This window comes from Elephantulus edwardii, unplaced genomic scaffold (genome assembly GCF_000299155.1).
Source record: "Elephantulus edwardii isolate Elephantulus edwardi_28Jun2011 unplaced genomic scaffold, EleEdw1.0 scaffold00005, whole genome shotgun sequence".
Classification (NCBI taxonomy): Eukaryota; Metazoa; Chordata; class Mammalia; order Macroscelidea; family Macroscelididae; genus Elephantulus; species Elephantulus edwardii.
In genome coordinates, this window is record NW_006399755.1 from 9,245,344 (window position 1) to 9,267,500 (window position 22,157).

At 44.6% G+C, this 22,157-nt stretch overlaps 2 protein-coding genes across 2 annotated transcripts in view; one reads left to right on the forward strand and one right to left on the reverse strand.

Moving 5' to 3' along the window:
- The window catches only part of CPT2 (carnitine palmitoyltransferase 2), a 30,918-nt gene extending 20,956 nt beyond the window's left edge, over positions 1–9,962 (forward strand). Inside the window, exons 4-5 of the mRNA XM_006879694.1 lie at positions 7,300–8,604; positions 9,614–9,962. Of these exons, the coding sequence (XP_006879756.1) occupies positions 7,300–8,604; positions 9,614–9,954 (1,646 nt within the window). The 3' untranslated portion in view covers positions 9,955–9,962. The remainder of the gene's footprint in view (positions 1–7,299; positions 8,605–9,613) is intronic.
- Positions 9,963–15,556: 5,594 nt separating this feature from the next.
- LOC102865172 (chromosome unknown open reading frame, human C1orf123) lies at positions 15,557–21,988 on the reverse strand. The gene is made up of 8 exons (XM_006879809.1): positions 21,824–21,988; positions 21,566–21,649; positions 20,430–20,486; positions 20,013–20,094; positions 19,787–19,818; positions 16,971–17,048; positions 16,081–16,146; positions 15,557–15,634 (listed from the first exon to the last, which is right to left on the reverse strand). The coding sequence occupies exons 1-8, from the start codon at positions 21,986–21,988 to the stop codon at positions 15,557–15,559; spliced, it is 642 nt and encodes a 213-aa protein (XP_006879871.1).
- Positions 21,989–22,157: the final 169 nt, after the last annotated feature.

The window sequence follows — 22,157 nt, forward strand, 5'->3', positions numbered from 1 at the left end:
GTTTGGAGGGAGAAGGGAGGGTGTGTGAAGGAATTAGGAAAGATTCAATGAGGACTGGAAAGGGTGAAGTAATAATGGGATTGGATTAATGGTGTTTAAAATGCAGTGTTTGGAAATGATAATCTGAAATACAGTGTGAATGATGAAATATGTGAAATATATGAATGAAACACAATGCATTCCAATATAACACAATGCAAACCAATATAAAAGAAAAATATATTTTTTTTAAAAAATTAAAGTTGCGTGAGTTCATCCTCTAAGATGTTGGCTGGACTCCATGCTCAAGAACAAAGGCTTGCCTTCCCTGTAGGTACTTCAAGAAGCTACCCAGTGGTTCTTCAAAAAAGATGTATGTGAAGTCCCGTGTTTCTCATGTTAGCCCTCTGCAGCCTCATGTCTCCTCACTCTCCCTGACAAGCAGCCTTCAACAAAACTACTCCTCATTATTTCCTGAACCTCTAAATCTTCATTCTTCTGGGCCTTTATCCATATTGTTCCCACCACCATTTTTTGCATGATAAATTCTTCAAGACCCAGGTAGTTGATTTTTCTCAGAAACTTTCCTAGTCCTTCCTCCTACTTATTCTGAGTTGATTACTTCTTCTGTTTTCAGCACATCTTTAATATAGCATATATATATATATATATATATACACACACACACGCACACACACACATAGTCTGAAGAATCTAATAGTTCAGTAAGCTTTTTAGGAAAACAGCCTTGGCCCTCCACTAATTTCCCACTCCTGAATTTTAACTCCTGTTTGGTTATTTTATTTTTTTTTATTTCTGCTCCCAAAGCTCTAAAGCTACTTAACATTATTGCATTTTAATTTTTTTTAAATTTTAGACATTATTTATTGATATTTTGTTATAGAAATTTACAATTTAGGAGCCCTTTACATTCCACCGCGCTCATTAATGGTGCATGCTTCCTGTACCCTCAGTTTTCCATTATGTTGTTGTAGGATGCCATCCAGTTAACTGACGCAGCACCCCTGTGTACAACAAATCAAAACCTTGCCCAGTCCTTCACCATCCTCACAGACTCCACTTTGTTCAAGTCCATAACTGAAGTCACTGTGTCATTCTGTCTCATTAAGGGTCTTCCTCTCCTTTGCTGACTCACTACTTTTCCCAAGCATTATATCCTTTCCAAAAGCTGGCCATTCCTGATAATAGAAAGTCCTTGCCTGTAAGGAGCACCTCAGCTGTACTTCTACCATGACAGATTTGTTTGTTCTTTGGTGGACCATGACATATTCGGTCTTACCAACACTGCAGTTTGAAAGCAACGATTTTTCTTCGGTCTTCCTTATTCATTGCCTACATTTTTCATGCTTATGTTGTTGTTATATGCCCTTGAATCTACCACGACTCATAAAGACCCTATACATAATAGCTCTGAATGCTGCTCTATCCTGAGCCAATCTCACTGTTTCTGACACTCCTACCCTCCCTTACCCCAGTTATTGTGTCAGTCCATCTCTTCCGGGGTCTTCTGTTAATCTATCTCATCCAGGGTCTTCCTCTCCTACACTGTCCCCTGACCTTTCCAAGCATGAGAGCCTTCTTTAAAAGCTGGTCCCTTCTGGCTACATGCCCAAGTATGTGAGATGAAGCCTCAGAAACTTTTCCTCCAAGGAACAGCTTGGTTTTACCCTCCCCAGGACACACCTGTTAGTTCTCTTGGCAGTCCATGGTATGTTCAGTACTCTTCTCCAGCACCACAATTCTGCTGAAAATAACATGACTTGGGTCCAATGCACCTTAATCTTCAAACTGATATCTTTGTTCTTTTGAACTTTAAAAAAGTCCTTGATAAAATATTTGCCCAACACATCTTAATTTCTTGACTACTGATACCAGGAGTATAGATCCAAGTAAAGTGAACTCCTTGACAACATCAATCTTTCCCCTCATTATTATGATACTGCCTATTGATCCACTGGTCAGGATTTTTCTTTTCTTTATGTGGAGGTGTAATTCATGTTGAAGTCTGTAGAGTGTGGTTTTCTCAGTAAGTGCTTCAAGTATTCTTCAGTTTCTGCAACAAGGGTGAGTCATCTGTATTAATGCAGGTTGTGGGTGAGTCTTCCTCTCATTCTGATGTCATGTTCTTCCTATAGTTATATGTACAGCTTCTCAGATTATCTGCTGAGCATACAGATTTAATAAGTACTGAGACAGAATACAATCCTAATGCACACTTCTCCTGATTTTAAACCGTGTAAACTGCTTGCTCTGTTCAAACAACTTCTTGTTCTGTGTACAAGTTTGGCATGAGCACAGTTAAGTTTTCTGGAATTTCCATACTTAGTTTATTATTTACACAGTTAAATGCCTTTTAATAGTCAATAAAACACAAGTGAACATCTTTCTGATGTTCTTTGTTTTCAGCCAAGATCCACCTGATCTCAGTAACGGTATCTCTCATTCTATGACTTCTTCTAAATCCAGCTTGAATTTCTGGCAGTTCTGTTGTTAGTATACTGCTCCTACCATCTTCTAATAATCTTCAGCAAGATTTTACTTGGATGTGATATTGATGATATTGCTCAGTGATTTCCACTGTCTGTTTTTGGAATGAGAGCAGATACATATCTTTTCCAGTCATCTGGCCAGGTAAGTATCTTCCAAAATCTTAGCTTAGACTAGTGAGCACATTCAGGGTTGTTGCATCTGTTGTCTGATAGACCTCAGTTGGTATTCCATCAAGTTCAGGAGCCTTATTTTCTGCCAAAGCTTTCCGTGCAGCTGTGGTGCTGGACAAGAGTATTGAGGGTACCATGGACTGCTAGGAAAACAAACAGATTTGTCTTGGAAAGGGTCAAATTGGGTGGCTCCTTGGAGGCAAGGATTCTGAGGCTCCATCTAACATACTTTGGACATGCTGTAAGGAGGGACCGACCGGTCCTTGGAGAGGGACATCATGCTAGGTAGGGTGGAGGGACAGCGCAGGAGGGGAAGGCCCTCTATGAGGTGGGTTGATTCAGTGACTGCGGTAATTGGGATGAGTGTTTCGGAGATGGTGTGATTGGCATAGGACAGAGCAGAGTTTAGGGCTGTTGTACATAGGGTCGTTATGAGTCGCAAGCGACTCAACGGCACATAACAACAACAACAACAACAAGGTGGGGTTGGAAGTAACTACAGTTCTGTTCCATTATGTAAAAATAACAAGGGTATCTGACCCCTACTGACTCTGTAAGTGGAAACTGCCACCATCAACAACTTCCACAGTACAAAACTAATTTTCCATAAAGTCAGACATGGCCCCTGCCCCATGTTCCTGCACTCTTTTCTGTTAATTCTAACACCACCCTACTTCCTTACTGGTTCTGAAATCATTGCAATACCTACACAGACTTAACAGAAACATACTCACAATTAAGGAGTTTATTAGGGAAGTTAACAAGTCATAATTCTGCTTTGTGGCTTTAGACCAGTGTTACAAAGCTCTCTTTAGTTCTCCAATTAAGGCATCTCTCCCTCTCCCAGTTCTTTAACAGGCTTGGGTGAAAGCTCCTAGCTCTGGTCCCATGGGGTAACAGTCCCAAGGTCCACACTATCACATTGTGTCTCTGTTTTAGGGAAGAAATGGCTTATGCAGTTGTTGATGATGTAAAGGGGCCATGTCTTGCAGGGCAGGCGGAGTTGAGGCAGCTAGGTTAGGTTAGAAGTGTTGTTCCAGGTAAGCAGAAAGAGAACCAATGTCTCAGATGTAGTCCTTTTTATAGAAATGCCAGCATATACACTAGGCCCTCAGAGGAACTAAGGGTGGTGATGTGGGTTAGACAGTGGTCTAGGAAAGCCATTTTAGCAACAGGCTCACTACACCACACATAATCCCTGGAAAGAGGAAATCATGATTGATCGTGTAGAGGGCCAAGGGAACAGATGGGGAGGTTCAATGAGATAGATTGACATACTGGCTTTAACATCAGGCTCAAGTATAGCACAGGACCAACAATATTTTTTTATAAATAAGGTCACTATGCATAGGAGCTGATTTCGTGGCACCTAACAACAACAACAACAATGACTTTACATGTGGATTTCACCTGATGGGCTGCATAGGAATCCGATTGACTACGTTTGTGGAAGAAATCATTGGAGAAGCTCAATATCAGCAGTCAAAACTAGGCCAGGGGCAAGCTGTGTGTGGGTCAGACTATCAATTACTCATATGCAAGTTCAAATTGAGGCCAAAGAAAATGAAAATAAGTCCACAGAAACCAAGATAGGATCTTGAATCAATTCCATCTGAATTTCATGATCATCTTAAGAATAGGTTTGGAGGCATAGAATAGCAGTGATCGAAGACCAGATGAGTTGTGAGATGATATCAAAGATATCATCCATAAAGAAAGCAAAAGGTCATTACAAAAACAGGAGAAAGAAAAAATGGAAATGGATATCAGAAGAGATTCTAAAGATTGTACTGGAGCATTAAGAAACCAAATCTAAAGGAAAACATGTTAAAGTGAAAGAGCTGAACAGATGATTTTGAAGGGCAGCTTGGGCACAAAACAGTATTATAATGGAATGTGCAGGGAGCTGAAATTGGAGAATAAAAAGGGAAGAACTCACTCTTCATTTCTCTAGCTGAAAGCACTGAAAACCAAATTTAAGGTCGTGTCACAATACTGAAAGATGCAATGGGCAATATATTGAATGACCCAGAAAGCATCAAAAGAAGATGGAGGGAATACACAGAGTCACTGCACCAGAGAGAACTGACACTGAAATATTTCAGGAAGTACCATATGAATAGGATCCAGTGGTAATGAAGGAGAAAGTAGAAGCTGCATTGAAGGCATTGGCAAAAAATAAGACCCCGGGAATTGATGGGATACCACCTGACTTGTTTCAATTAACAGATGCAGTCTTGAATGCACTCACCAGTCTATGCCAGGAAATTTGGAGGACATCTGTCTGGTCAACAGATTGGAAGAAGTTCATATTTGTTCCCATTCCCAAGAAAGGTGATCCAGCTGAATGTGGAAATTATCAAACAATATCATTGATATCACATGCAAGCAAAATACTGCTGAAGATCATTCAAAACCAGCCGGAACAGTACATAGATAAGGAACTGCCAGAAATTCAGGCAGGATTTAGACGAGGTAATGGGACCAGGGATATCATTGCTGATGTCAGATGGATCCTGGCTGAATGTAAGGAATACCAGAAGAATGTCTGTTTGTGCTATATTGACTATGCAAAGGTGTTTGTGTGGATCCTGACAAGTTGTGGCTGAGATAAGAATGGGATGTGGATGGATAAGAATGGGAATCCCAGAGCACTTGATTGTGCTCATGTGGAACATATATCTGGAGCAGGAAGCTGTGGTGTGAACGGAGCAGGGGGGCACTACATGGTTTGGAATTGGGAAAGAAGCGCGCCAGGGATGTATTCTGCCTCCCTACCTGTTCAACCTATCTACTGAGCATATTGTCCGAGAAACTGGACACTATGAAGAGGATTGTGGCATCAAGATTGGAGGGAGACTCATAAATAACCTGCATTATGCAGATGACAAAACCTTGCTAGCTGAAAGTGAGGACTTGAAGCACTTGTTGAAAAAGATCAAGAAATGAAGCCTCCAGTATGGATTTCATCTCAATGTCAGGAACACAAAGATTCTTACCACTGGACCAATAGGTAGTGTCAGGATGGAGGGAGAGGCAATTGAGACTGTCAGAAGTTTTACCTTGCTTGGATCCACAATTAACACCCTTGGTACCAGCAGTCAGGAAATAGAAGATACATTGCGTTGGAAAAATCTACAGTTGGGGAACTTTCCAAATTATTGAGGAGTAGTAATGTCAGCTTGAGGACTGAGGTGTGTCTGATTCAGGCAGTAGTCTTTCAGATTACTTGCTATGCATCTGAGAACTGGACAGTGAATAACAATGGCAGAAAAAGAATTGATGCCTTTGAGCTGTAGTGTTGGAGAAGAGCACTGAACATCCCATGGATGGCCAAGAGAACAGATATGTCTTTGAGATGGTGCAGCCAGAGTGCTCTTTGGAGGCAAGAATGATGAAGCTTTACCTCACATATTTTGGACATGTTGCTAAGATGTGTTTTTCCTTGGAGAAGAACATGATGCTGGGAAGGGAAAAGGGTGGAGGGTTGGCGAAGGAGAGGAAGACCCTCAACCAGGCGAATTGACACGGTGACTGCTACAATGGGCTCTTATGTGTCAGTAAGTGTGAGGATGGCTCAGGATAGAATAATGTTCAGATCTTTTGTTCATAGGGTTGTTTTGAGTTGTGATCATCTTGACAGCACCTAACAACAACAATAAACTTTTCTAACTAAGAAAGGAAATAAAATGAGGAAAAAGCAGTTGAAAAAAAATTGTTGAAGCAACCCACAGTCCATCAAGTTATGAAAGACTATCCATCCAATGGCATGTTATTCAGCAGTAAAAAAGGAATGAAGAATACTGCACAACATGGATGAATCTAGGACAGATTATACTGAGTGACAGACACCAGTCACGAAAAGACAGTCATGGAATAAGACCACTTCTCGGAAAAGAAAAGGTAAGGTTTTAAACACAGAAACAATCTTGGAGGAATAGCAGGGATGAGAGAGGAATAAAATTAGTAACTTAGGTAAAGGGAAAGGCAATATACAAAAAAAGAGTTGAGTGGACATTGTAAATAATTGCATTAATCAGTGGCCATTAATCTTATAAAGAACAAAAATACACAAAAACCAAATATGACTTGTAAACGTCCAGTCAAATAATGATACAAGAAAAATATTTTTTAAAAAAGAAACTGGAAGAATGAAGTATAGATGCATAGTACAACATGAATGAGCATCCAGAACATTGTTTTAAGTGAAAAAAGCCAGATGCAAAAGATCATGTACTGTATGATTCCGTTTGTGTGCCTTGAGTTCCTGCACAGCAAACAGTAACCAGGAGTTTCACCCTTTGGGAGTGTGATACTGTTTCTCTGAGCAGCCTTTATGGGTTTATTTTTCACATTTTCTCTTCAGATATTCTATTAACTGCTTCCCTTTTATTGTGGTAAATGCATATATGTAACAGACAGTACGTTCACCCTTTCAGCAACCTTCATATACACAGTTCTGTGACTCTCAGTTATGTTCATCATGTTGGTCAGCCATCACCGTTCCCAAATTTTTCTTTACTTCTAAGCATTGTTTGACATCTGGATTAAGATGAGGCCTGCTTCCCCTCTCCCTCCTACCTACCCGTGTACATTGACTTTTTATGTTTGTTTTGTTTTGTTTTTGGTTTTTGTTAAGGTCCTTGGTTTGATATGTACTTAGCTGCTCGAGACTCCATTGTCCTGAACTTTAATCCATTTATGGCGTTCAACCCTGACCCAAAGGCTGAGTATAATGACCAGCTCACTCGAGCAACCAACATGACTATGTCTGCCATCCGGTTTCTAAAGACTCTCCGGGCCGGCCTTCTGGAGCCAGAAGTGTTCCACTTGAACCCTGCCAAAAGTGACACTGACACCTTCAAGAGACTCATTCGCTTTGTGCCTTCCTCCCTGTCCTGGTATGGTGCCTACCTAGTCAACGCGTATCCCCTGGATATGTCCCAGTATTTTCGCCTTTTCAATTCAACTCGTATACCCAAACGTGGCCGGGATGAGCTCTTCACAGATGACAAGGCCAGACACCTCCTGGTCCTTAGAAAAGGACATTTCTATGTCTTTGATGTCCTGGATAAAGATGGGAATATTGTGAGTGCCTCAGAAATCAAAGCGCACCTGAAATACGTTCTCTCCGACAGCAGCCCTGCCCCCGAGTTTCCTCTGGCGTATCTGCCCAGTGAGAATCGAGACGTCTGGGCAGGGCTCCGGGAGAAGCTGCTGAGTGACGGCAATGCCGAGACTCTGCAGAAGGTGGACTCTGCTGTGTTCTGCCTCTGCCTCGATGACTTCCCCATTAAGGACCTTGTGCACTTGTCCCACAGCATGCTGCACAGTGATGGCACGAACCGCTGGTTTGATAAATCCTTTAACCTCATTGTAGCCAAGGATGGCTCTGCTGCTGTCCACTTTGAGCACGCGTGGGGCGATGGTGTCGCAGTGCTCAGGTTTTTTAATGAGGTGTTCAAAGACAGCACTCAGACGCCTGCCATCACACCACAGAGCCCACCAGCTGCCACAGACTCTTCGGTCGCTGTGCAGAAGCTTGACTTCAAGCTGACCGATGCCTTAAAGACTGGCATCACCACTGCTAAGAGAAAGTTCGATGAAACCATGAAAACCCTCACCATCGACTGCATCCAGTTTCAGAGGGGAGGCAAAGAGTTCCTGAAGAAGCAGAAGCTGAGCCCTGATGCGGTGGTGCAACTGGCCTTCCAGATGGCCTTCCTGCGTCAGTATGGGCAGACCGTGGCCACCTATGAGTCCTGCAGCACCGCAGCGTTCAAGCATGGCCGCACCGAGACCATCCGGCCAGCCTCCATCTTCACGAAGAAGTGCTCGGAGGCCTTTGTCAGGGAGCCCTCCAAGCACAGTGCCGGAGAGCTTCAGCAGCTGATGGCCGAGTGCTCCAAGTACCACGGCCAGCTGACCAAAGAAGCAGCAATGGGTGAGCCGGGATGGAGACGCCCCGGGGTCTGGTTACCTCAGTGCACAGGGAAGCCTTAGTCATGTTCTTCTCCACATCTAACTTCTACCTCTTCACTAGCTTTAAGCTATTTTCCAACTCCCTGGAGTATGTCTGGGCTTTTCTCGCCCCTACCCTAGCTATCTGAAAAGCTAGGCTAACCATCTGGGATAAGACACATTCTCTCCTAAGCAGAGATAAGGAGATGCAGGTAAGTTCATCCCTGGATGGGGTTACTTCCTGCACTGACACACAGTTCTCTTTTTCTGTCATTGCTAGTAGAATTGCTTTTGACAATTTAGAATTTCCGAGCCCTTTCACTGCAGCCCTGCTGTAGTGTGTTGTTTCCCTAGAGACATGTCACCTCGGAAGCTCTTCTCAAATCTTGGTGCATTTCTTCTTTGCCTCTTTTTAAAATAAAACTTGAGACCAGAATAGACCCTTGCAGATCACATGGTTTATCTTTCCATGTAGCTATAAAATCCAGAAGCTAAAAGGCACTTCCAAGACAGCCCAGCCTCATTTTCCACTTCATTGGTAGGAAACAAAGGTCACTGGCCCAGTGCTGCATCACAAGTTACTATAAGACTGAGATGAAAACCCTGGTCAGTTAACGTCTAATTGCCACTGACTCAGTCCCATCTTTTTGTTTGATCTGGACTTTGAGTTTTATCTGTTTTTTAGACCATAGCTTACTTTCCTTGGCTGTCTGATTGAAAACTGACTGAATTTCAGAATTTTTAAGTCATGTTTTCATTTTAGGGTGGGTAATTTTTAGTTTGGATTTTGTTAGCTTTATTTAGGCAGTGCCCCAGGGCTTAGTGACTGGGAGGTAGACCAGCTTCCCCCATACTCTTCAGTGAGAGAATCCAGCTATGGATGGGAGGTCTGTCTTAAAAGTCTCTTTAATTTAAAAAAAAGAAAAAAAGAAAAGAAATCTCTTTAATTTCTAGATTCTGAGCCTCTGGTTTTCCATTTTTGTCTCTGACAGGCCAGGGCTTTGACCGACATTTGTTTGCCCTGCGGTATCTGGCAGCAGCCAGAGGGATCCCCCTGCCTGAGCTGTACCTGGACCCTGCGTACGGAAAGATAAACCACAACATCCTGTCCACCAGCACACTCAGCAGCCCAGCTGTGAACATTGGTGGCTTTGCCCCTGTGGTCCCTGATGGCTTTGGCATCGGATATGCGGTTCACGACAACTGGATAGGCTGCAATGTTTCCTCTTACACTGGCCGGAATGCCCGCGAGTTTCTCAGCTGTGTGGAGAAGTCTTTAGACGACATGTTTGATGCCTTAGAAGGCAAACGCATCAAAACAGCATCTGGGTAGGTGAGACGTCCTGGTCGTGACCTTAAGAAAATCAGGGCCTTGTGTAGTCAGTATATGCTGCCCAGTGACTAATGAACCGAATCAAGCCCTGCCTTTGCAGGCCCGGCCACAGGCCTGGCCTTTACAGTGGTGGTTTTAAATCTAAACAGGCCATTTCTGAGGGGCACTAGATCACACCAGAAGATCTACCTTAAGGGCATTTGATCTGAAGGTGGCATTTGAAAAAATAACTCAGGTGGTTAAGCAGAAATAAAATGTAATTGTTGATATAGGTGACTCCTTAATTTTTTTTTTTTTTTTTTGGCCTAAATGTCCAAATCCCCACAAAGAACTTCCCTACAGTATGCTATTTCCTTTGGCTTCTGGCACTTCAGGTTTATGGGGAGTAGTCACAACCTCTGTAAACCTGCTCCTCTTGCCTTTAGAAAAACCTCTTGTTTTAAGAATTAAAGTGCTGCTGCACTTTGATTCAGAATTATGCTACACTAAGTCTATTCCTGTGGATTTAGGAAGTCATAACAGGAATAAATGCAACATAGGGAAGATCAGCTCTGACTTCTACCATATCATAAAGAACTGTCCTCATCAATAACACCCAGTATATAAAACCAATCCCTTGGTAAGACATAGTCTCCACCTGCTGCACCTACTTCTACTAATCACAAGGGCTGATAATCACGGCAAAATGTGTTAGCTTTATTGATGACAGAAGAAGAATTGATGCCTTTGAGTGGTGGTGCTGGAGAAGAGTCTTGAACATACCATGGACTGCCAAGAAAACAAATAAGTCTGTCTTGGACAGAGTGAAACCAGGTTTTTACTTGGAGGCTAGGATTTTGAAGCTCCGTCTCACATAGTTTGGGCACGTGGCCTGGAAGGACTTTTCCTTGGAGAAGGACTTCATGCTTGAAGGGTGGAGGGTCCCCATAGGAGAGGAAGACCCCAGATGAGATGGATTGCTATAGTAACTGGGCCAATGAGGGTTGGAGTGTCAGAGTCAGTGAGACTGGCTCAGGACAAGGCAGGGTTCAGAGCTGTTGTATATAGGGTCGCTGTGAGTTGCAGGTGACTCGACAGCATATAACAACACAACAGAGTTCATTTTATGCCACTTTGTCTTTACCAAAGATCTACTTTAGTGCATATTTTCACTAACTAGAAGCAATCCAAAGAGAAGTTTCACTTTTATGAATAAAGGCTAAAAGTGAAACTAGTACTCCCTATTTATTTTTGCAGCAAATCGCTAAAGGGGTCACATGCAGCGAGAGTACTTAAGCTCTGTCCCCAGAACTACGCCCAGCATCAAGCCACCATTGCTTTAAACTGTCATGTCTGTTATTTTTTTTGTTGTTACGTTTTTCGTTTGGAAATGCTTATATTTTTCTCATATAAATGAATGGTAATTTCTCTTTGGCTTTATGTCACTTCTGCTTACTTTTGAATAGTTGGAGGGGGGGATCCTCAATATGGACTTAACATTTCCATTTCTCTTTGATATATACCTGGCAGTGGACTTACACAATTACATGGTAAGCCTGTGCTTAACATTTTGAGGAACTGCCAGACCATATTCCAAAGCGCATGTGCTGTTCCCAATTGTAGTGGGTGCAGTATCTTCCTGTCCTCGTTATTGTCAGGTGGCATTGAGTTTGGCTCCAAGTCACAGCGACCCCATGTACAGAATAAAACCCTGCCCAGTACTGTGCCAGCCTCTCAATCTCTATGCTTATGTCCACTGCTACAATCACTGTATATCTCATTGAGCATCTTCTTTTCCTTCTCTTTCTACTTTTCCAAGTATCTTGTCCCCCAAGAACTGGGCCCCTCTGGACAACAAACCCAAAATATGTTAGCTGAAGTCTCCTCATCCTCACTACTAAGGAGCACTCTGGCTACACTTCGGGCGAGACAGATTTGTTCATTCTTTTAGCTGTCCATGGTGTGTTCTTCATCAGCACCACAATTCAAAGGCATCAGTTCTTCCTCAGCCTTCCTTATTCTCTGCCCTCATTAACCCAGCTCAACCGGCTCCCTCCTTGGAGCCTTAAAGAGGTCTCCACGGAAGAACAGGTTGTTCCTTCCCCATCCTGTGGCTCCTACATACGACTTCAGTTTTATCCGTGGAGGCTGGACTTATGGTAGTTGTTGCTGGAGGCAGCATTACTGTTCTGCCAGAACCCATACCTTTGTCAGGTGACTGTCTCTCCTGCCATGTAAGTTGTGCTATGGAGTAAGCTCCACTCATAGCAACTCTGTGTACAACACAATGCAGGCCTGCCTGATCCTGTCACTCTCAGAATCTCTGCTGTGCTTTCACCCGTTACGGTATCATTAGAGATGGAGTCTGTTCCTTCATCTTTAACTGGCCCTCCTGCCTCTAGACTTGACTTTTTTCTAGCCCATTCTCAGCACAGTGATCTTTTCTCTTATACAAGCCTGATCATGTCACTACTTCAGATCCTTCAGTGGTTTCCCAGTATACAACACAGGTCTGTTCACCACAGCTGCCCGATGTGAGGAAGCATACAGATCCTGTCCTTTCCTCCATCTAGCTATTTTTTTTTATTGTGGCTTAAGATCATTTTTAAGTCACAATCAAATTGCAAAATTAGGGTGAACTGTTAAACAACATCACAGGTCTTTCTCACATGAACTTTTGTAAATCAGTCCTCAGCTTCTATAAAGTAACTGGCTTTTATAGTCAGCACTTGAGATGTGTGTCTTCCAATTAGATTTGTTTGGCTCCAGATTTAGCCCCCCACACACACACACACCTTTTTTTTAAGCCCTAGGCTCTTTGTGTGCCTGGCTGCTTACTTAAAGGTTGAAAGTTTTTATATCCACCCAGAGCCACTTTTGGAGAAATGTCTGACAAGATATTGCTGAAAACCCTGCAAAGCACAATTCTACTCTGACAGGTGGTACAACTAGGAGTCAGAGTCTACTCAGTGGCATCTGGGCTTTTTATGTTGTCAGGGCTGTGGAAGGGGAGCTAAGAGCCTCTACCCTAGGAAGCAGGGCTGGGCCAGGCCCTTCCTGCTGTCCCCCAGATCAGAAAGGACCTGTTGGGCAACTGAAAGGGAACAAGATTCCTCTGGCTTCTCTGGGAAACAAGGAAGATGGCACTTGCTGCCAGGGGGGATGAGATCCAAGTGTCTACAGGACCAGATGACTTGATTCAGGCTGGTTTCACTAGGACTTGGTCATTCACTAAGCAGTGCAGACACTGCCAGCTGCTTTTCTCCTCAAATCCAGTTTCCCTTCAGTCTGCAAACTGCACAGCCAGCATTGTGCTGAACACATGGCCTACAAGGTCTCATTTAACCCCTGCATCTCTGTGGTGAAATCAGGTCTAGTGAAACTCAAACTTGCTGCTGTTGAGTTGGAACCAACTCAGAGCTAATTTTCCAGGTGTTTTCTAAGCCTGTAATCACAAGGGAAGAATGCTGGTTTTTCTCATGGATTCCAATCACCAGAGACACAGCCTTCGGTTACCTGCATAAATTCCTATGGTCTGTCAAGGCTTACTGCAGCATATTTTGTTACAGAACTTTCCCAGGGACTCCTATACAACCATGCTGAGAGGTGGGTTTGGTTTTTTATCTAGATTTTTATATAGGGGGAGCAGAAATCAGCCCCTGTGCTGGGTGCTGGGTCCTATTCAGTGGCTGAAGTTCCATAGGGTTAAGGAAGACTTTGAGGAAATAAAAGTTGTCTGGAAAAGTCCAGGTGTAGTTGCTTTGTTATATTGTGATGGACAGAAGTGATGAAGTGTGAAGACCCCTCAAATCTCCACCTTGCCTCACACTATGTTCTGGAACCCTGGGGCAGGGAAAGCGCCGCTCTTACTCCTGTTTCATGGGATTGCTGACAGCCACATTGTAGTAAAGAACGACAAGAGTGACACACTCCGTGTATTGGCAAAACTGGGGAGCTGCACATCCGTGACCATCCTCACCCACCAGCTCCACTTCAATGCTTGTGGTGCACAAAGCCCAGGTACGAGATTTGGGCCAGAACCAAAATCTATTTTCACTGGTGGTTAAAGACTCACTGGGTGACTTACTCCTAGAAGACAGTCTGGGTCTGAGTCATCTTTCTCCCTTTAGATCTTGATGTAGTGGCCCTTGAGTGAGTTTGCCAAGGTGCCTGAAAGGTACCAGGACAGACAGCCATGTCGTCAAGTACCAATCCTGCAGCTTATGGCCCAGGAGGGAAAGTTGTCCCTGGAGTCCAGAAGGGTGAGGATCCAGGGGGATGCTGCTCACAGAGGCATGGAGACACTGGCAGGTGACCACCGTGACCACCTACCTACAACACCTGGGCACTTCCTAGAATGCAGTTTTGAGAACCTAGCCTTGATCTCATTCACAACAAAGTGAAGGTTTTAGATAAACTTAGTTAAGAAAAACACTATTGGATAATGAGGTACTTTTACATCAGCTCTTCAGGGTCTAGAGCATACTGAGAATCAGCAGAGCACGTCCCCAAACTGCATAGGACATTTATGGCCCATCCAACCTCACCTTCCCACCATCCTCTCCCGGTAGCTTTCATTTCTAGCCCTTGGGCAGCAGTGTCATCCTGGGGAGTAGGGCAGGGGGTCTGGCGCATCATTTTCTGAATCTAGGTTTGTCTATGAGAGGTGCAGCTTAGACATTCTCCGTTCTGACTGATCTCAAGGTAACTCTCAGAGAAGTAAGCCTCTTCGTTTTTCATTTGGAGGCAATGTGTGGGAGGGGAGGCACTAGCCCAGGGCTCTTGCTGCCCACCACTGCAGCACCAAAGTACAAGACCACCACTCCTGGGAGAAAATTGTCTGTGCGGAGCAAGGATTTTATCATATTTTATTCCACAAAAGTCAGTGATTGTCCCAGCACGATTTATTGATGAGTTAGTAATTTCTCTACTGCCCTGCCCCACCACCACCTCTCATACTTCTGTGTAGCCACAGGAGGACAAAGCAGGACCAGGAGGAAAAGTCTCAAAGTTCTTCCTGGCTCCTGATGGGAGAAGAGCGTTCATCTCAGCAAGTGACAAAATCAGAGGACTATCTAGTGGGAATTTTGTACTCTCATGCCAAGACTTCTGCAGACTTATAATGTCTCTTTTAGACCTGGAATCTAAAGTGCACGAAATAAGATTCACTTGCATCTCAGCTCAGGACTGGTGTGCTCTGAGCATCATTCCAGAAGCCCAGGGGCCTTTTGTGCCAATGGCCTCAATGTCTTCAGGCCTCTGGGTTAATGTGCTGCTCCCTCAGAGCGTAAGAGCCTTCAGAAGCTGTGTGATCTTTGTATTTTACCAAATGGAGCAGGCATAGGTTTTTAAACTGTGGGAAGGTTCCAGGAAGTAGCTGGATTTCTCCCACATACATTCTTGTGTGTGGAGGCTGCTGCTTGACTTCACCTTCCTTGCAGCATGAACAGGGATTCCACAAGGAGGAGTGGGACAGCTGTCAAGGAGTCGAGCATGCAGTACTGTGAGGGCTTCAGACAGCTGCCAGGAGCTGTGGGGTGAGGGGAATCACTCTGAGTGGTGCTGTTACTTGGGGCACTCTGTCCATTTTCAGCTCTTAGGGGCAAGCTCGCAGAAAGCGGACTCAGCACTTTACAAATTGGTGTGTGACTTCGTAGATTCCCACAGACTCCTGAGCCTTTTCATCATAGTCAGTCCAGTCCTGTGAAATACAATGGCAATGTCAGCTTCACGGAACAGCCTATGGCAGTGCGAGGAGTGCAAAAATGTGATAGGAAAGGCCCCATTCAGGCTCTGCCTCAGTTATTCACACCCAAGTGTACTCCCGAACACAGCTGGACAGCTCAGGTTTAAACACCAGCTGTTTCAGTTCTGTAACTGTGGGCAAGTCACTTAACTCCTTTGAGCCTCAGTTTATAGATATGGCCCAGCACATGTATGTACTCCATTAGTATTTTATTATTAAGAGCAAAGAATACTATTTATCTCTCCTTTCTTTAAGGCCTGAGCAGTTTCCTCCTCTTCAGGGTAGTAACATTTTCTATGCCTAATAGGCTCCAAGAACTAGCTTTCCAGAGATGAGCACTGCTCTCCAAAACAACTTCCCAACTGCCCTACAGAACCTTGTAAAGACCCCAAGAGCCGTACCTTTTCCTGCAGGTTAATGTCACTGAAGACTGTCCCTGACTCCAGACCCTCAGCGGCAAACCCCGCCTGCAGGTAAGAGAAAGGCACTGGTCAGTCTGAGGGGAAAGAGGCACTGAGCTCAGGCAGATGGGCTGTCCAGGGAGCTGACGCCTCTTCCAATGTTTCTGGGATAGCACGAGGCAGGGTAGGCAGCTGCCTCAGACATAAGGTGGTGGATGTTTTATGTACCACTCAGTTAGAACTGACTCAGAGCTGACTCTTCAGTGGTTTTACTGAGGCTGTAAACCACACAGGAAGAGACTGTTCATCTTTCTCTCACGTGGACATGAACCACGTGGCTTTGGCACAACTTCTACCACTGAGCCACCAGAGCTCCCACAAAACTAAGGTAGGTAGTTTCTCCAAATAAGAACCCAGGTCCAGAAAGCATGAGGGCTGGGGTAAACTCTTCTACTTCCCTGAAGGCTCCTGGGTGCTTCACTTCCCTTCTCTGGACCTCTTGGGGGGGTTTTGTTGTTTTCATTTGTTTTTGAGATTCAAGGGATTCTAGCTCTTCTGTCTACATCACGGATTTGCTGTGAGGCAAACAAGCTGTACTTGGGACAAGCCCTGCCTGGAGAAAGCAGTGAGTTAGGTTCCAGTTGCAGTTCCACTGCTTCCTAACAATGTGACCCAGGGCAAGTCACAAAGCCTCTGAGGTTCTCTCTTATCTGAAATACAGGATGAGTAACTTCATAGGCTTACTGAGCAGATCAAATGAGGGAACATGTAACAGTGCAACATGCACTAGTACACAGCACCTAGCAGGCACTGACTGACTAAGTTAGAGTTCTGGGGTCACTTCCTACATCCCTCCCCAAAGACAGCCCTTACAAGGAAGACCCACACACCTGCGGCTGGAAATCGACTGGTTCAAGACCCCGGCACTCAAACTCTACTATTGTCTTGAACTTCTCACTGTCTTCAGCCTGGGGAGAAAGTGTGTTGAGGAGATGGGCATCAGCTGAGGCCCAGGATGACCCTATGGCACCTGCTGTTTCTGCTAAGGTTTCAAGTGAGACTGGAATAAGGCCCAGGAGCAGCTGGTCTTCTAAAAGGGGTCTGCTGTGGACACTGATGCTGAGTGGACCATGAGGTGAGACTGCCTGGCTGGGAGCCTGCACTTAGCCTCTCTTCCACTCTGGGCCCAAGATTCTCAAGGAAAGTTTAGACAATCTCTACAGGTTTACAGTGAGAGCCTGAAATAGTGTGCAGAGCAGCGAGTGCATTACTCTGTAATTATGTTCAAGAAATGACATGTAATAATGCCAAAAATAGAGATAAGGATGTTGAGCTATTTCATCTCCAGAGCATTCAACAATCCCAAGACACTTAGCCACAGACTTTTGCTAACCATCATCTGCTATGAGGAGGGCAGGGAGTCGCCCTAAACACTAAACGTGTGTAAGTAGGATGTGTGTAGAATGCGGTACCTCTGAGGTACTATGGGCAGGAGTTTCATGCCTGCCTGACCCTTAAGACCCTAGCACCACTCACTCTCCTTCCAGCACTCCTTAACCTCATCCCCTGTACACCACCCTGCGCCTGGCACTGGTGAGCCATTTCTCCAATGGGTTGCGTGTATTTTCTGTTTGATGAGCTGTATCTTTCACTAGGTTACTTTTTCCTTAAGAATAAATCTTCATTTCTTTAACTTCTAGACAAAGGAAGGTGAAAGGTATTTTAAATGTCCAATAAGAGTAGATGCCTTCTGTTAAATAAAGGCTCAAAGCATACATCCTTGTCCTTGAACTTTAGGCTAATTTGTAATACAACATTGTTGATGTTAGGTACCAACAAGGTGGTTACTCATACCGACCCCATGAATAACGGATCTGAATCCTGCCCCGTCCTCCCGATCTCCAATGTAACTGAGCCCATTGTTACAGTCATCGTGTCAATCCTCCACCTCTCCTAGTACGATGTCTTTTTCCAAGGCCTGGCCCCTCCTGACAACAGGTCCATCCATATTATGTGAGCTGAAGTTTCACTATCCTTGCCTCTAAGGAGCACCTTGGCTGCACACAACCTTAGGAACTGAATTGTGCCCTCCAAAGATGAAGTGCTTTGGAGCCTAGTCCCTAAAAGATGAAGTGCTTTGGAGCCTAGTCCCTATCCCTGTGCTAGAATACCATTTGGGACTGGACTTTGTTATGGTAATGAGAATGTATCCTATGTATTGTGTGTGAATTTCTTATGAGATATAAAGGAGAAGATTAAGCATGAAAATAAGCACAAATGACCCAAGAACAGAAAGCCAAAAAGGGACAAAGCCCTTCCCCTAAAGTTAGAGAGAGACAAAGAGATAGAGACACTTCCCCTAGGACTAGAGTCCTGAATCCTCCCTGCTACCCCTCCTAAACTTTGAGAAACTAAATTTCTTATAGCCACCCATTTGTGGTATTTCTATTATTACAGCACTAAATAACTAATATGGAGAAAGGATACATCCCAGACACACACCATTCAAGAAGCTGGACTCTACAAAGAAGAAAATGGTATTGGGGTTGGGGGTAGATGCAAATATTGAACAACCTGCATTATGCATGACACGCCCATGCTTACTGGACATAAGGACTTCAAACACTTGCTGCAGAAGATCAAAGGCTTCAATATGGATTGCATCTCAACATCAAGACAACAAATACCACTGGACTGATAAGCAACATCATGACAGATGGAGAAAAGACTAAAATTGTCAATGATTTCATCTTACTTGTATTCACAGTCAACACCCTTGGTGTACCAACATCAGGTATCAGGAGATGTACTGTACTGGGCAAGTCTCCTGCCAGGAACTTCTTCAAATTACCGAGGAGCAATGATGTCACTTTGAAGACTAAGGTCCACCTGGTTCAGGCTTTGGTCTTTTCAATCACTTATACATTTGCGAGATGGACAATGAATAAAGATGATAGATGAAGAAATGATGCCCTTGAGTTGTGGTGTTAGAGTATTAAATATTCCATGGACTGACAAAACAACAAACATTTATCCCTTAGGAAAAGTGCAGCCAGAGTGCTCTGTAAAGGCAAAGAAGATGAAGCTTCATCTTGCATACTCTGCGCATGTTGCTAGGAGAGGATATTCCTTTGAAAAGGGCTTCATGCTTGGAAAGATGGTGTTAGTAAGAGAGGAAGATCCGCACTGAGATGGACTGACATCGGGATGGCAGCAACAAGCTCAAGTATGTCAAGAGATGATGAGGATGATGGCACAGGATAGGACATGGTTCAGATCCACTGTTCTTAAGATTGCTGAATTGTCCTCTACTCAACAAGATCTCAGAAGGTAACTAAGACACACCTAATAGCCTAAACAATATCAACACTGGGCACCCATCAAAGGACTATTCCACATGATTTCAGAGAGACTTACTAGTCTCTTAAGATGAACAGAAGGCAAGCATCTCAGCTGTAGAAAATGAGTGGCAAGTCAGGTTTGGTGGTCCTTATAGACTCCACAGCCCAGTATTTATAAGAAACACTGAAGAGCTTATTTTTTAATATGTTAGAATGTGGTGAATAAATGGCTAGGTGAGTGACTGTAAAGATTTAGTTAATGAATGTCCAATGGTAGGTCACTCTGATACAGACAAAACTGTAGGACCAAGCTTTCTAGTTTAGATTTCATTCCACCCTACCAGCCCCGGTAATAGGACACTTACATTGTAAGATTTGATGGTGCTGCTCAAAATTTCTGAAACATAAAAGAGAAGACGTCAATGAGTCCATACCCTGGCCCACCCAGCTGCAGTTCCAGAAGAAAGGCGTTCCCTGACAGGTGGCAGCACCCAGGCCTGTGTCCAGGCACAGGGAGCATAAGCCTGATTTTGGTGTGGTACCAGAAAACAAGGGACACCCCAGCAGACCTGTATTCATGGCCTGACCTACCGATGGAGTTCTCTCGTGAGCATAGCTTGCACTTCTGGACCATGGAGGCACTGCCACGGCCTCCCTTAAGTGCCACGCTGTCCTGGTGAGAGGAAAACAGCCTCAGGTCACATGTCAATTAGATGAAAGGATCCTGAGATCAAAACCCATCATTCAGTGTTTAGGTGAAGAGAGAGAAGGTGGGCAACTTGCCAGGACAAGAATCCTCAGAAAGTTTAAGACTGGGGAAAGGACTTCCCTAGAAGCCCTTTGCATTCTACCTCCCAACCCAAAAATGCTGTTGTGGCCACTGCTTTGCACTGCAGACTGCCATCCCCAAACCATAAAAAGCAGGGTCCATAGAGAATAATGCAGAAAGTTCTCCATATCCATGCCCAGATGTGTGTGCTGGGGTATATAGGGTGGGGGAACAGTTACCATCAGCCGGATATATTGCCACTTCTCTGAAATCTCACCACAGTTACCACATTTCATCTTGGGAGAGAAAAAGAGTGTATTAGTCAAGCAGCTGCTGAGTTGACAGAGATGGAGGGAAAAGGTAAGACCAATGTTAGGTGGGTGGGCATATAACTCACCTTCCTGCCAACAACCTCACCTCACTCTTAACCACCAGCTCCTTAAAGGTTAAGGTCTGGCTTTCTTTGGGTGGAAAAGTAGGTCAAGTTGTTTTTTCATGCTGGTATGCCTACCCTCCTCTAAGAAGTGCCCACTTTAACTGGGAATTCAAGGCTCACTTGGTACAGAAAACAGCCTTGCAAGGCGCCCCCCCCCTCCATAGTTGGGACTTCCTCCAGGTCTCCACAGGTTAAGAATATTTACTACTCTGTTTTCACTCTATTTGTCTCTTCCACTACACAGTGCTGCTTGAAGCCAAAAATTAGGATTCCCCAAATAAATGCTAGAACTTTGGCTACACAATATGTGGAATCAAACGTAGTTAGAGGTGGTTTCCTAAAGGAGACAGGGCTTCTGTAGGGACTGGATGTTAGGATTAGACCAGGAGGAAAAGAGTTGAAGTTCTAGGGTCTGAGAAAGTGAAAAGCCTTAAACTGCCTGGGTGAAAGGGGCCTTGCAGTTATGTCACTATGGTACAGACTTATCACTGTAGGGTAGAATTAATGCATAAAAAAAAAATCGTAACAAAATCTAATTGGGGAGCGCTTCATTCTGTTGTATACAAGGCTGCTACAAGTGAAAGGCAATACCTAATAACAACAAACAAATTTTAAAATATTCATCTTCTAAATAATTACAAGATCCCTTCAAGTAGCAGTTTTAGTACTCAAAGATGAAGAAATCAAAGATTAACCAATAAATTCTTAACAATAAAATACAAAACTACTACCAGGAAAAACTATTTGACTCTTTAATGTTAGAAATGTTTTATCTTGCAGGAAGAAAGCGCCTGGCCTGTTCAATACTGAAATCACTCAGTGATCATTCAACTGCTAAGATGAGAAATCCCTCCCCGGGACCCCCCTCCCGCTCTAAAGCTCTAAGCTGCCTGGGATGCGCTCCCTTCCAGGGCCCGAGCCCCGCCTCCCCAGCTGCACCTTCAGGTACCACCGGAAGTCCTCGCCCACAGGCCGGAGGCTCGTGACGTTCTCCAGCGTGGCTTTGAGCTGCAGCGCGATTTTCTAAGGGGAGGAGGAGGGTCCAGCAACACCATCAGACGCGCCTGCGCAGCCCCTTACCCGCCCCGCCCCTCCCAGAACGAGCTCTGTTTCCCTTCCCAGCACAGACCCCATCGTCTCATTTTCTCCTGGTCGGAGTAGAGGCCTTGCAGATCCTTGCCTCCTCCCCCGCCCTGCCCTGCATCGGCTCGACTTCTTCTCACCCCCATAGTTGTAGGGTTCAGCCCGCGCCAGCTGCAGCCGCTCCTTTCCGGCCTGTCGTAAAAGGGGGGCGCGGTCTGCGCAGCCGCGAAGTGAGGGCTGCGACAGTGCGTGGGGCGGGGCGAGGGGGCGGGACCCCATGGTGGGCGGGGCAGCTGTGGCTGCCACTATTATCTGCAGGCTGTTTATCTTCTTCGATTAAATGAAATTAAATCTGTGAAAGCTGTTGTTGTTGTTGTTATGTGCCGTCGAGTCGTTTCCGACTCATAGCGACCCTATGCACAACAGCCCTAAACCCTGCTCTATCCTG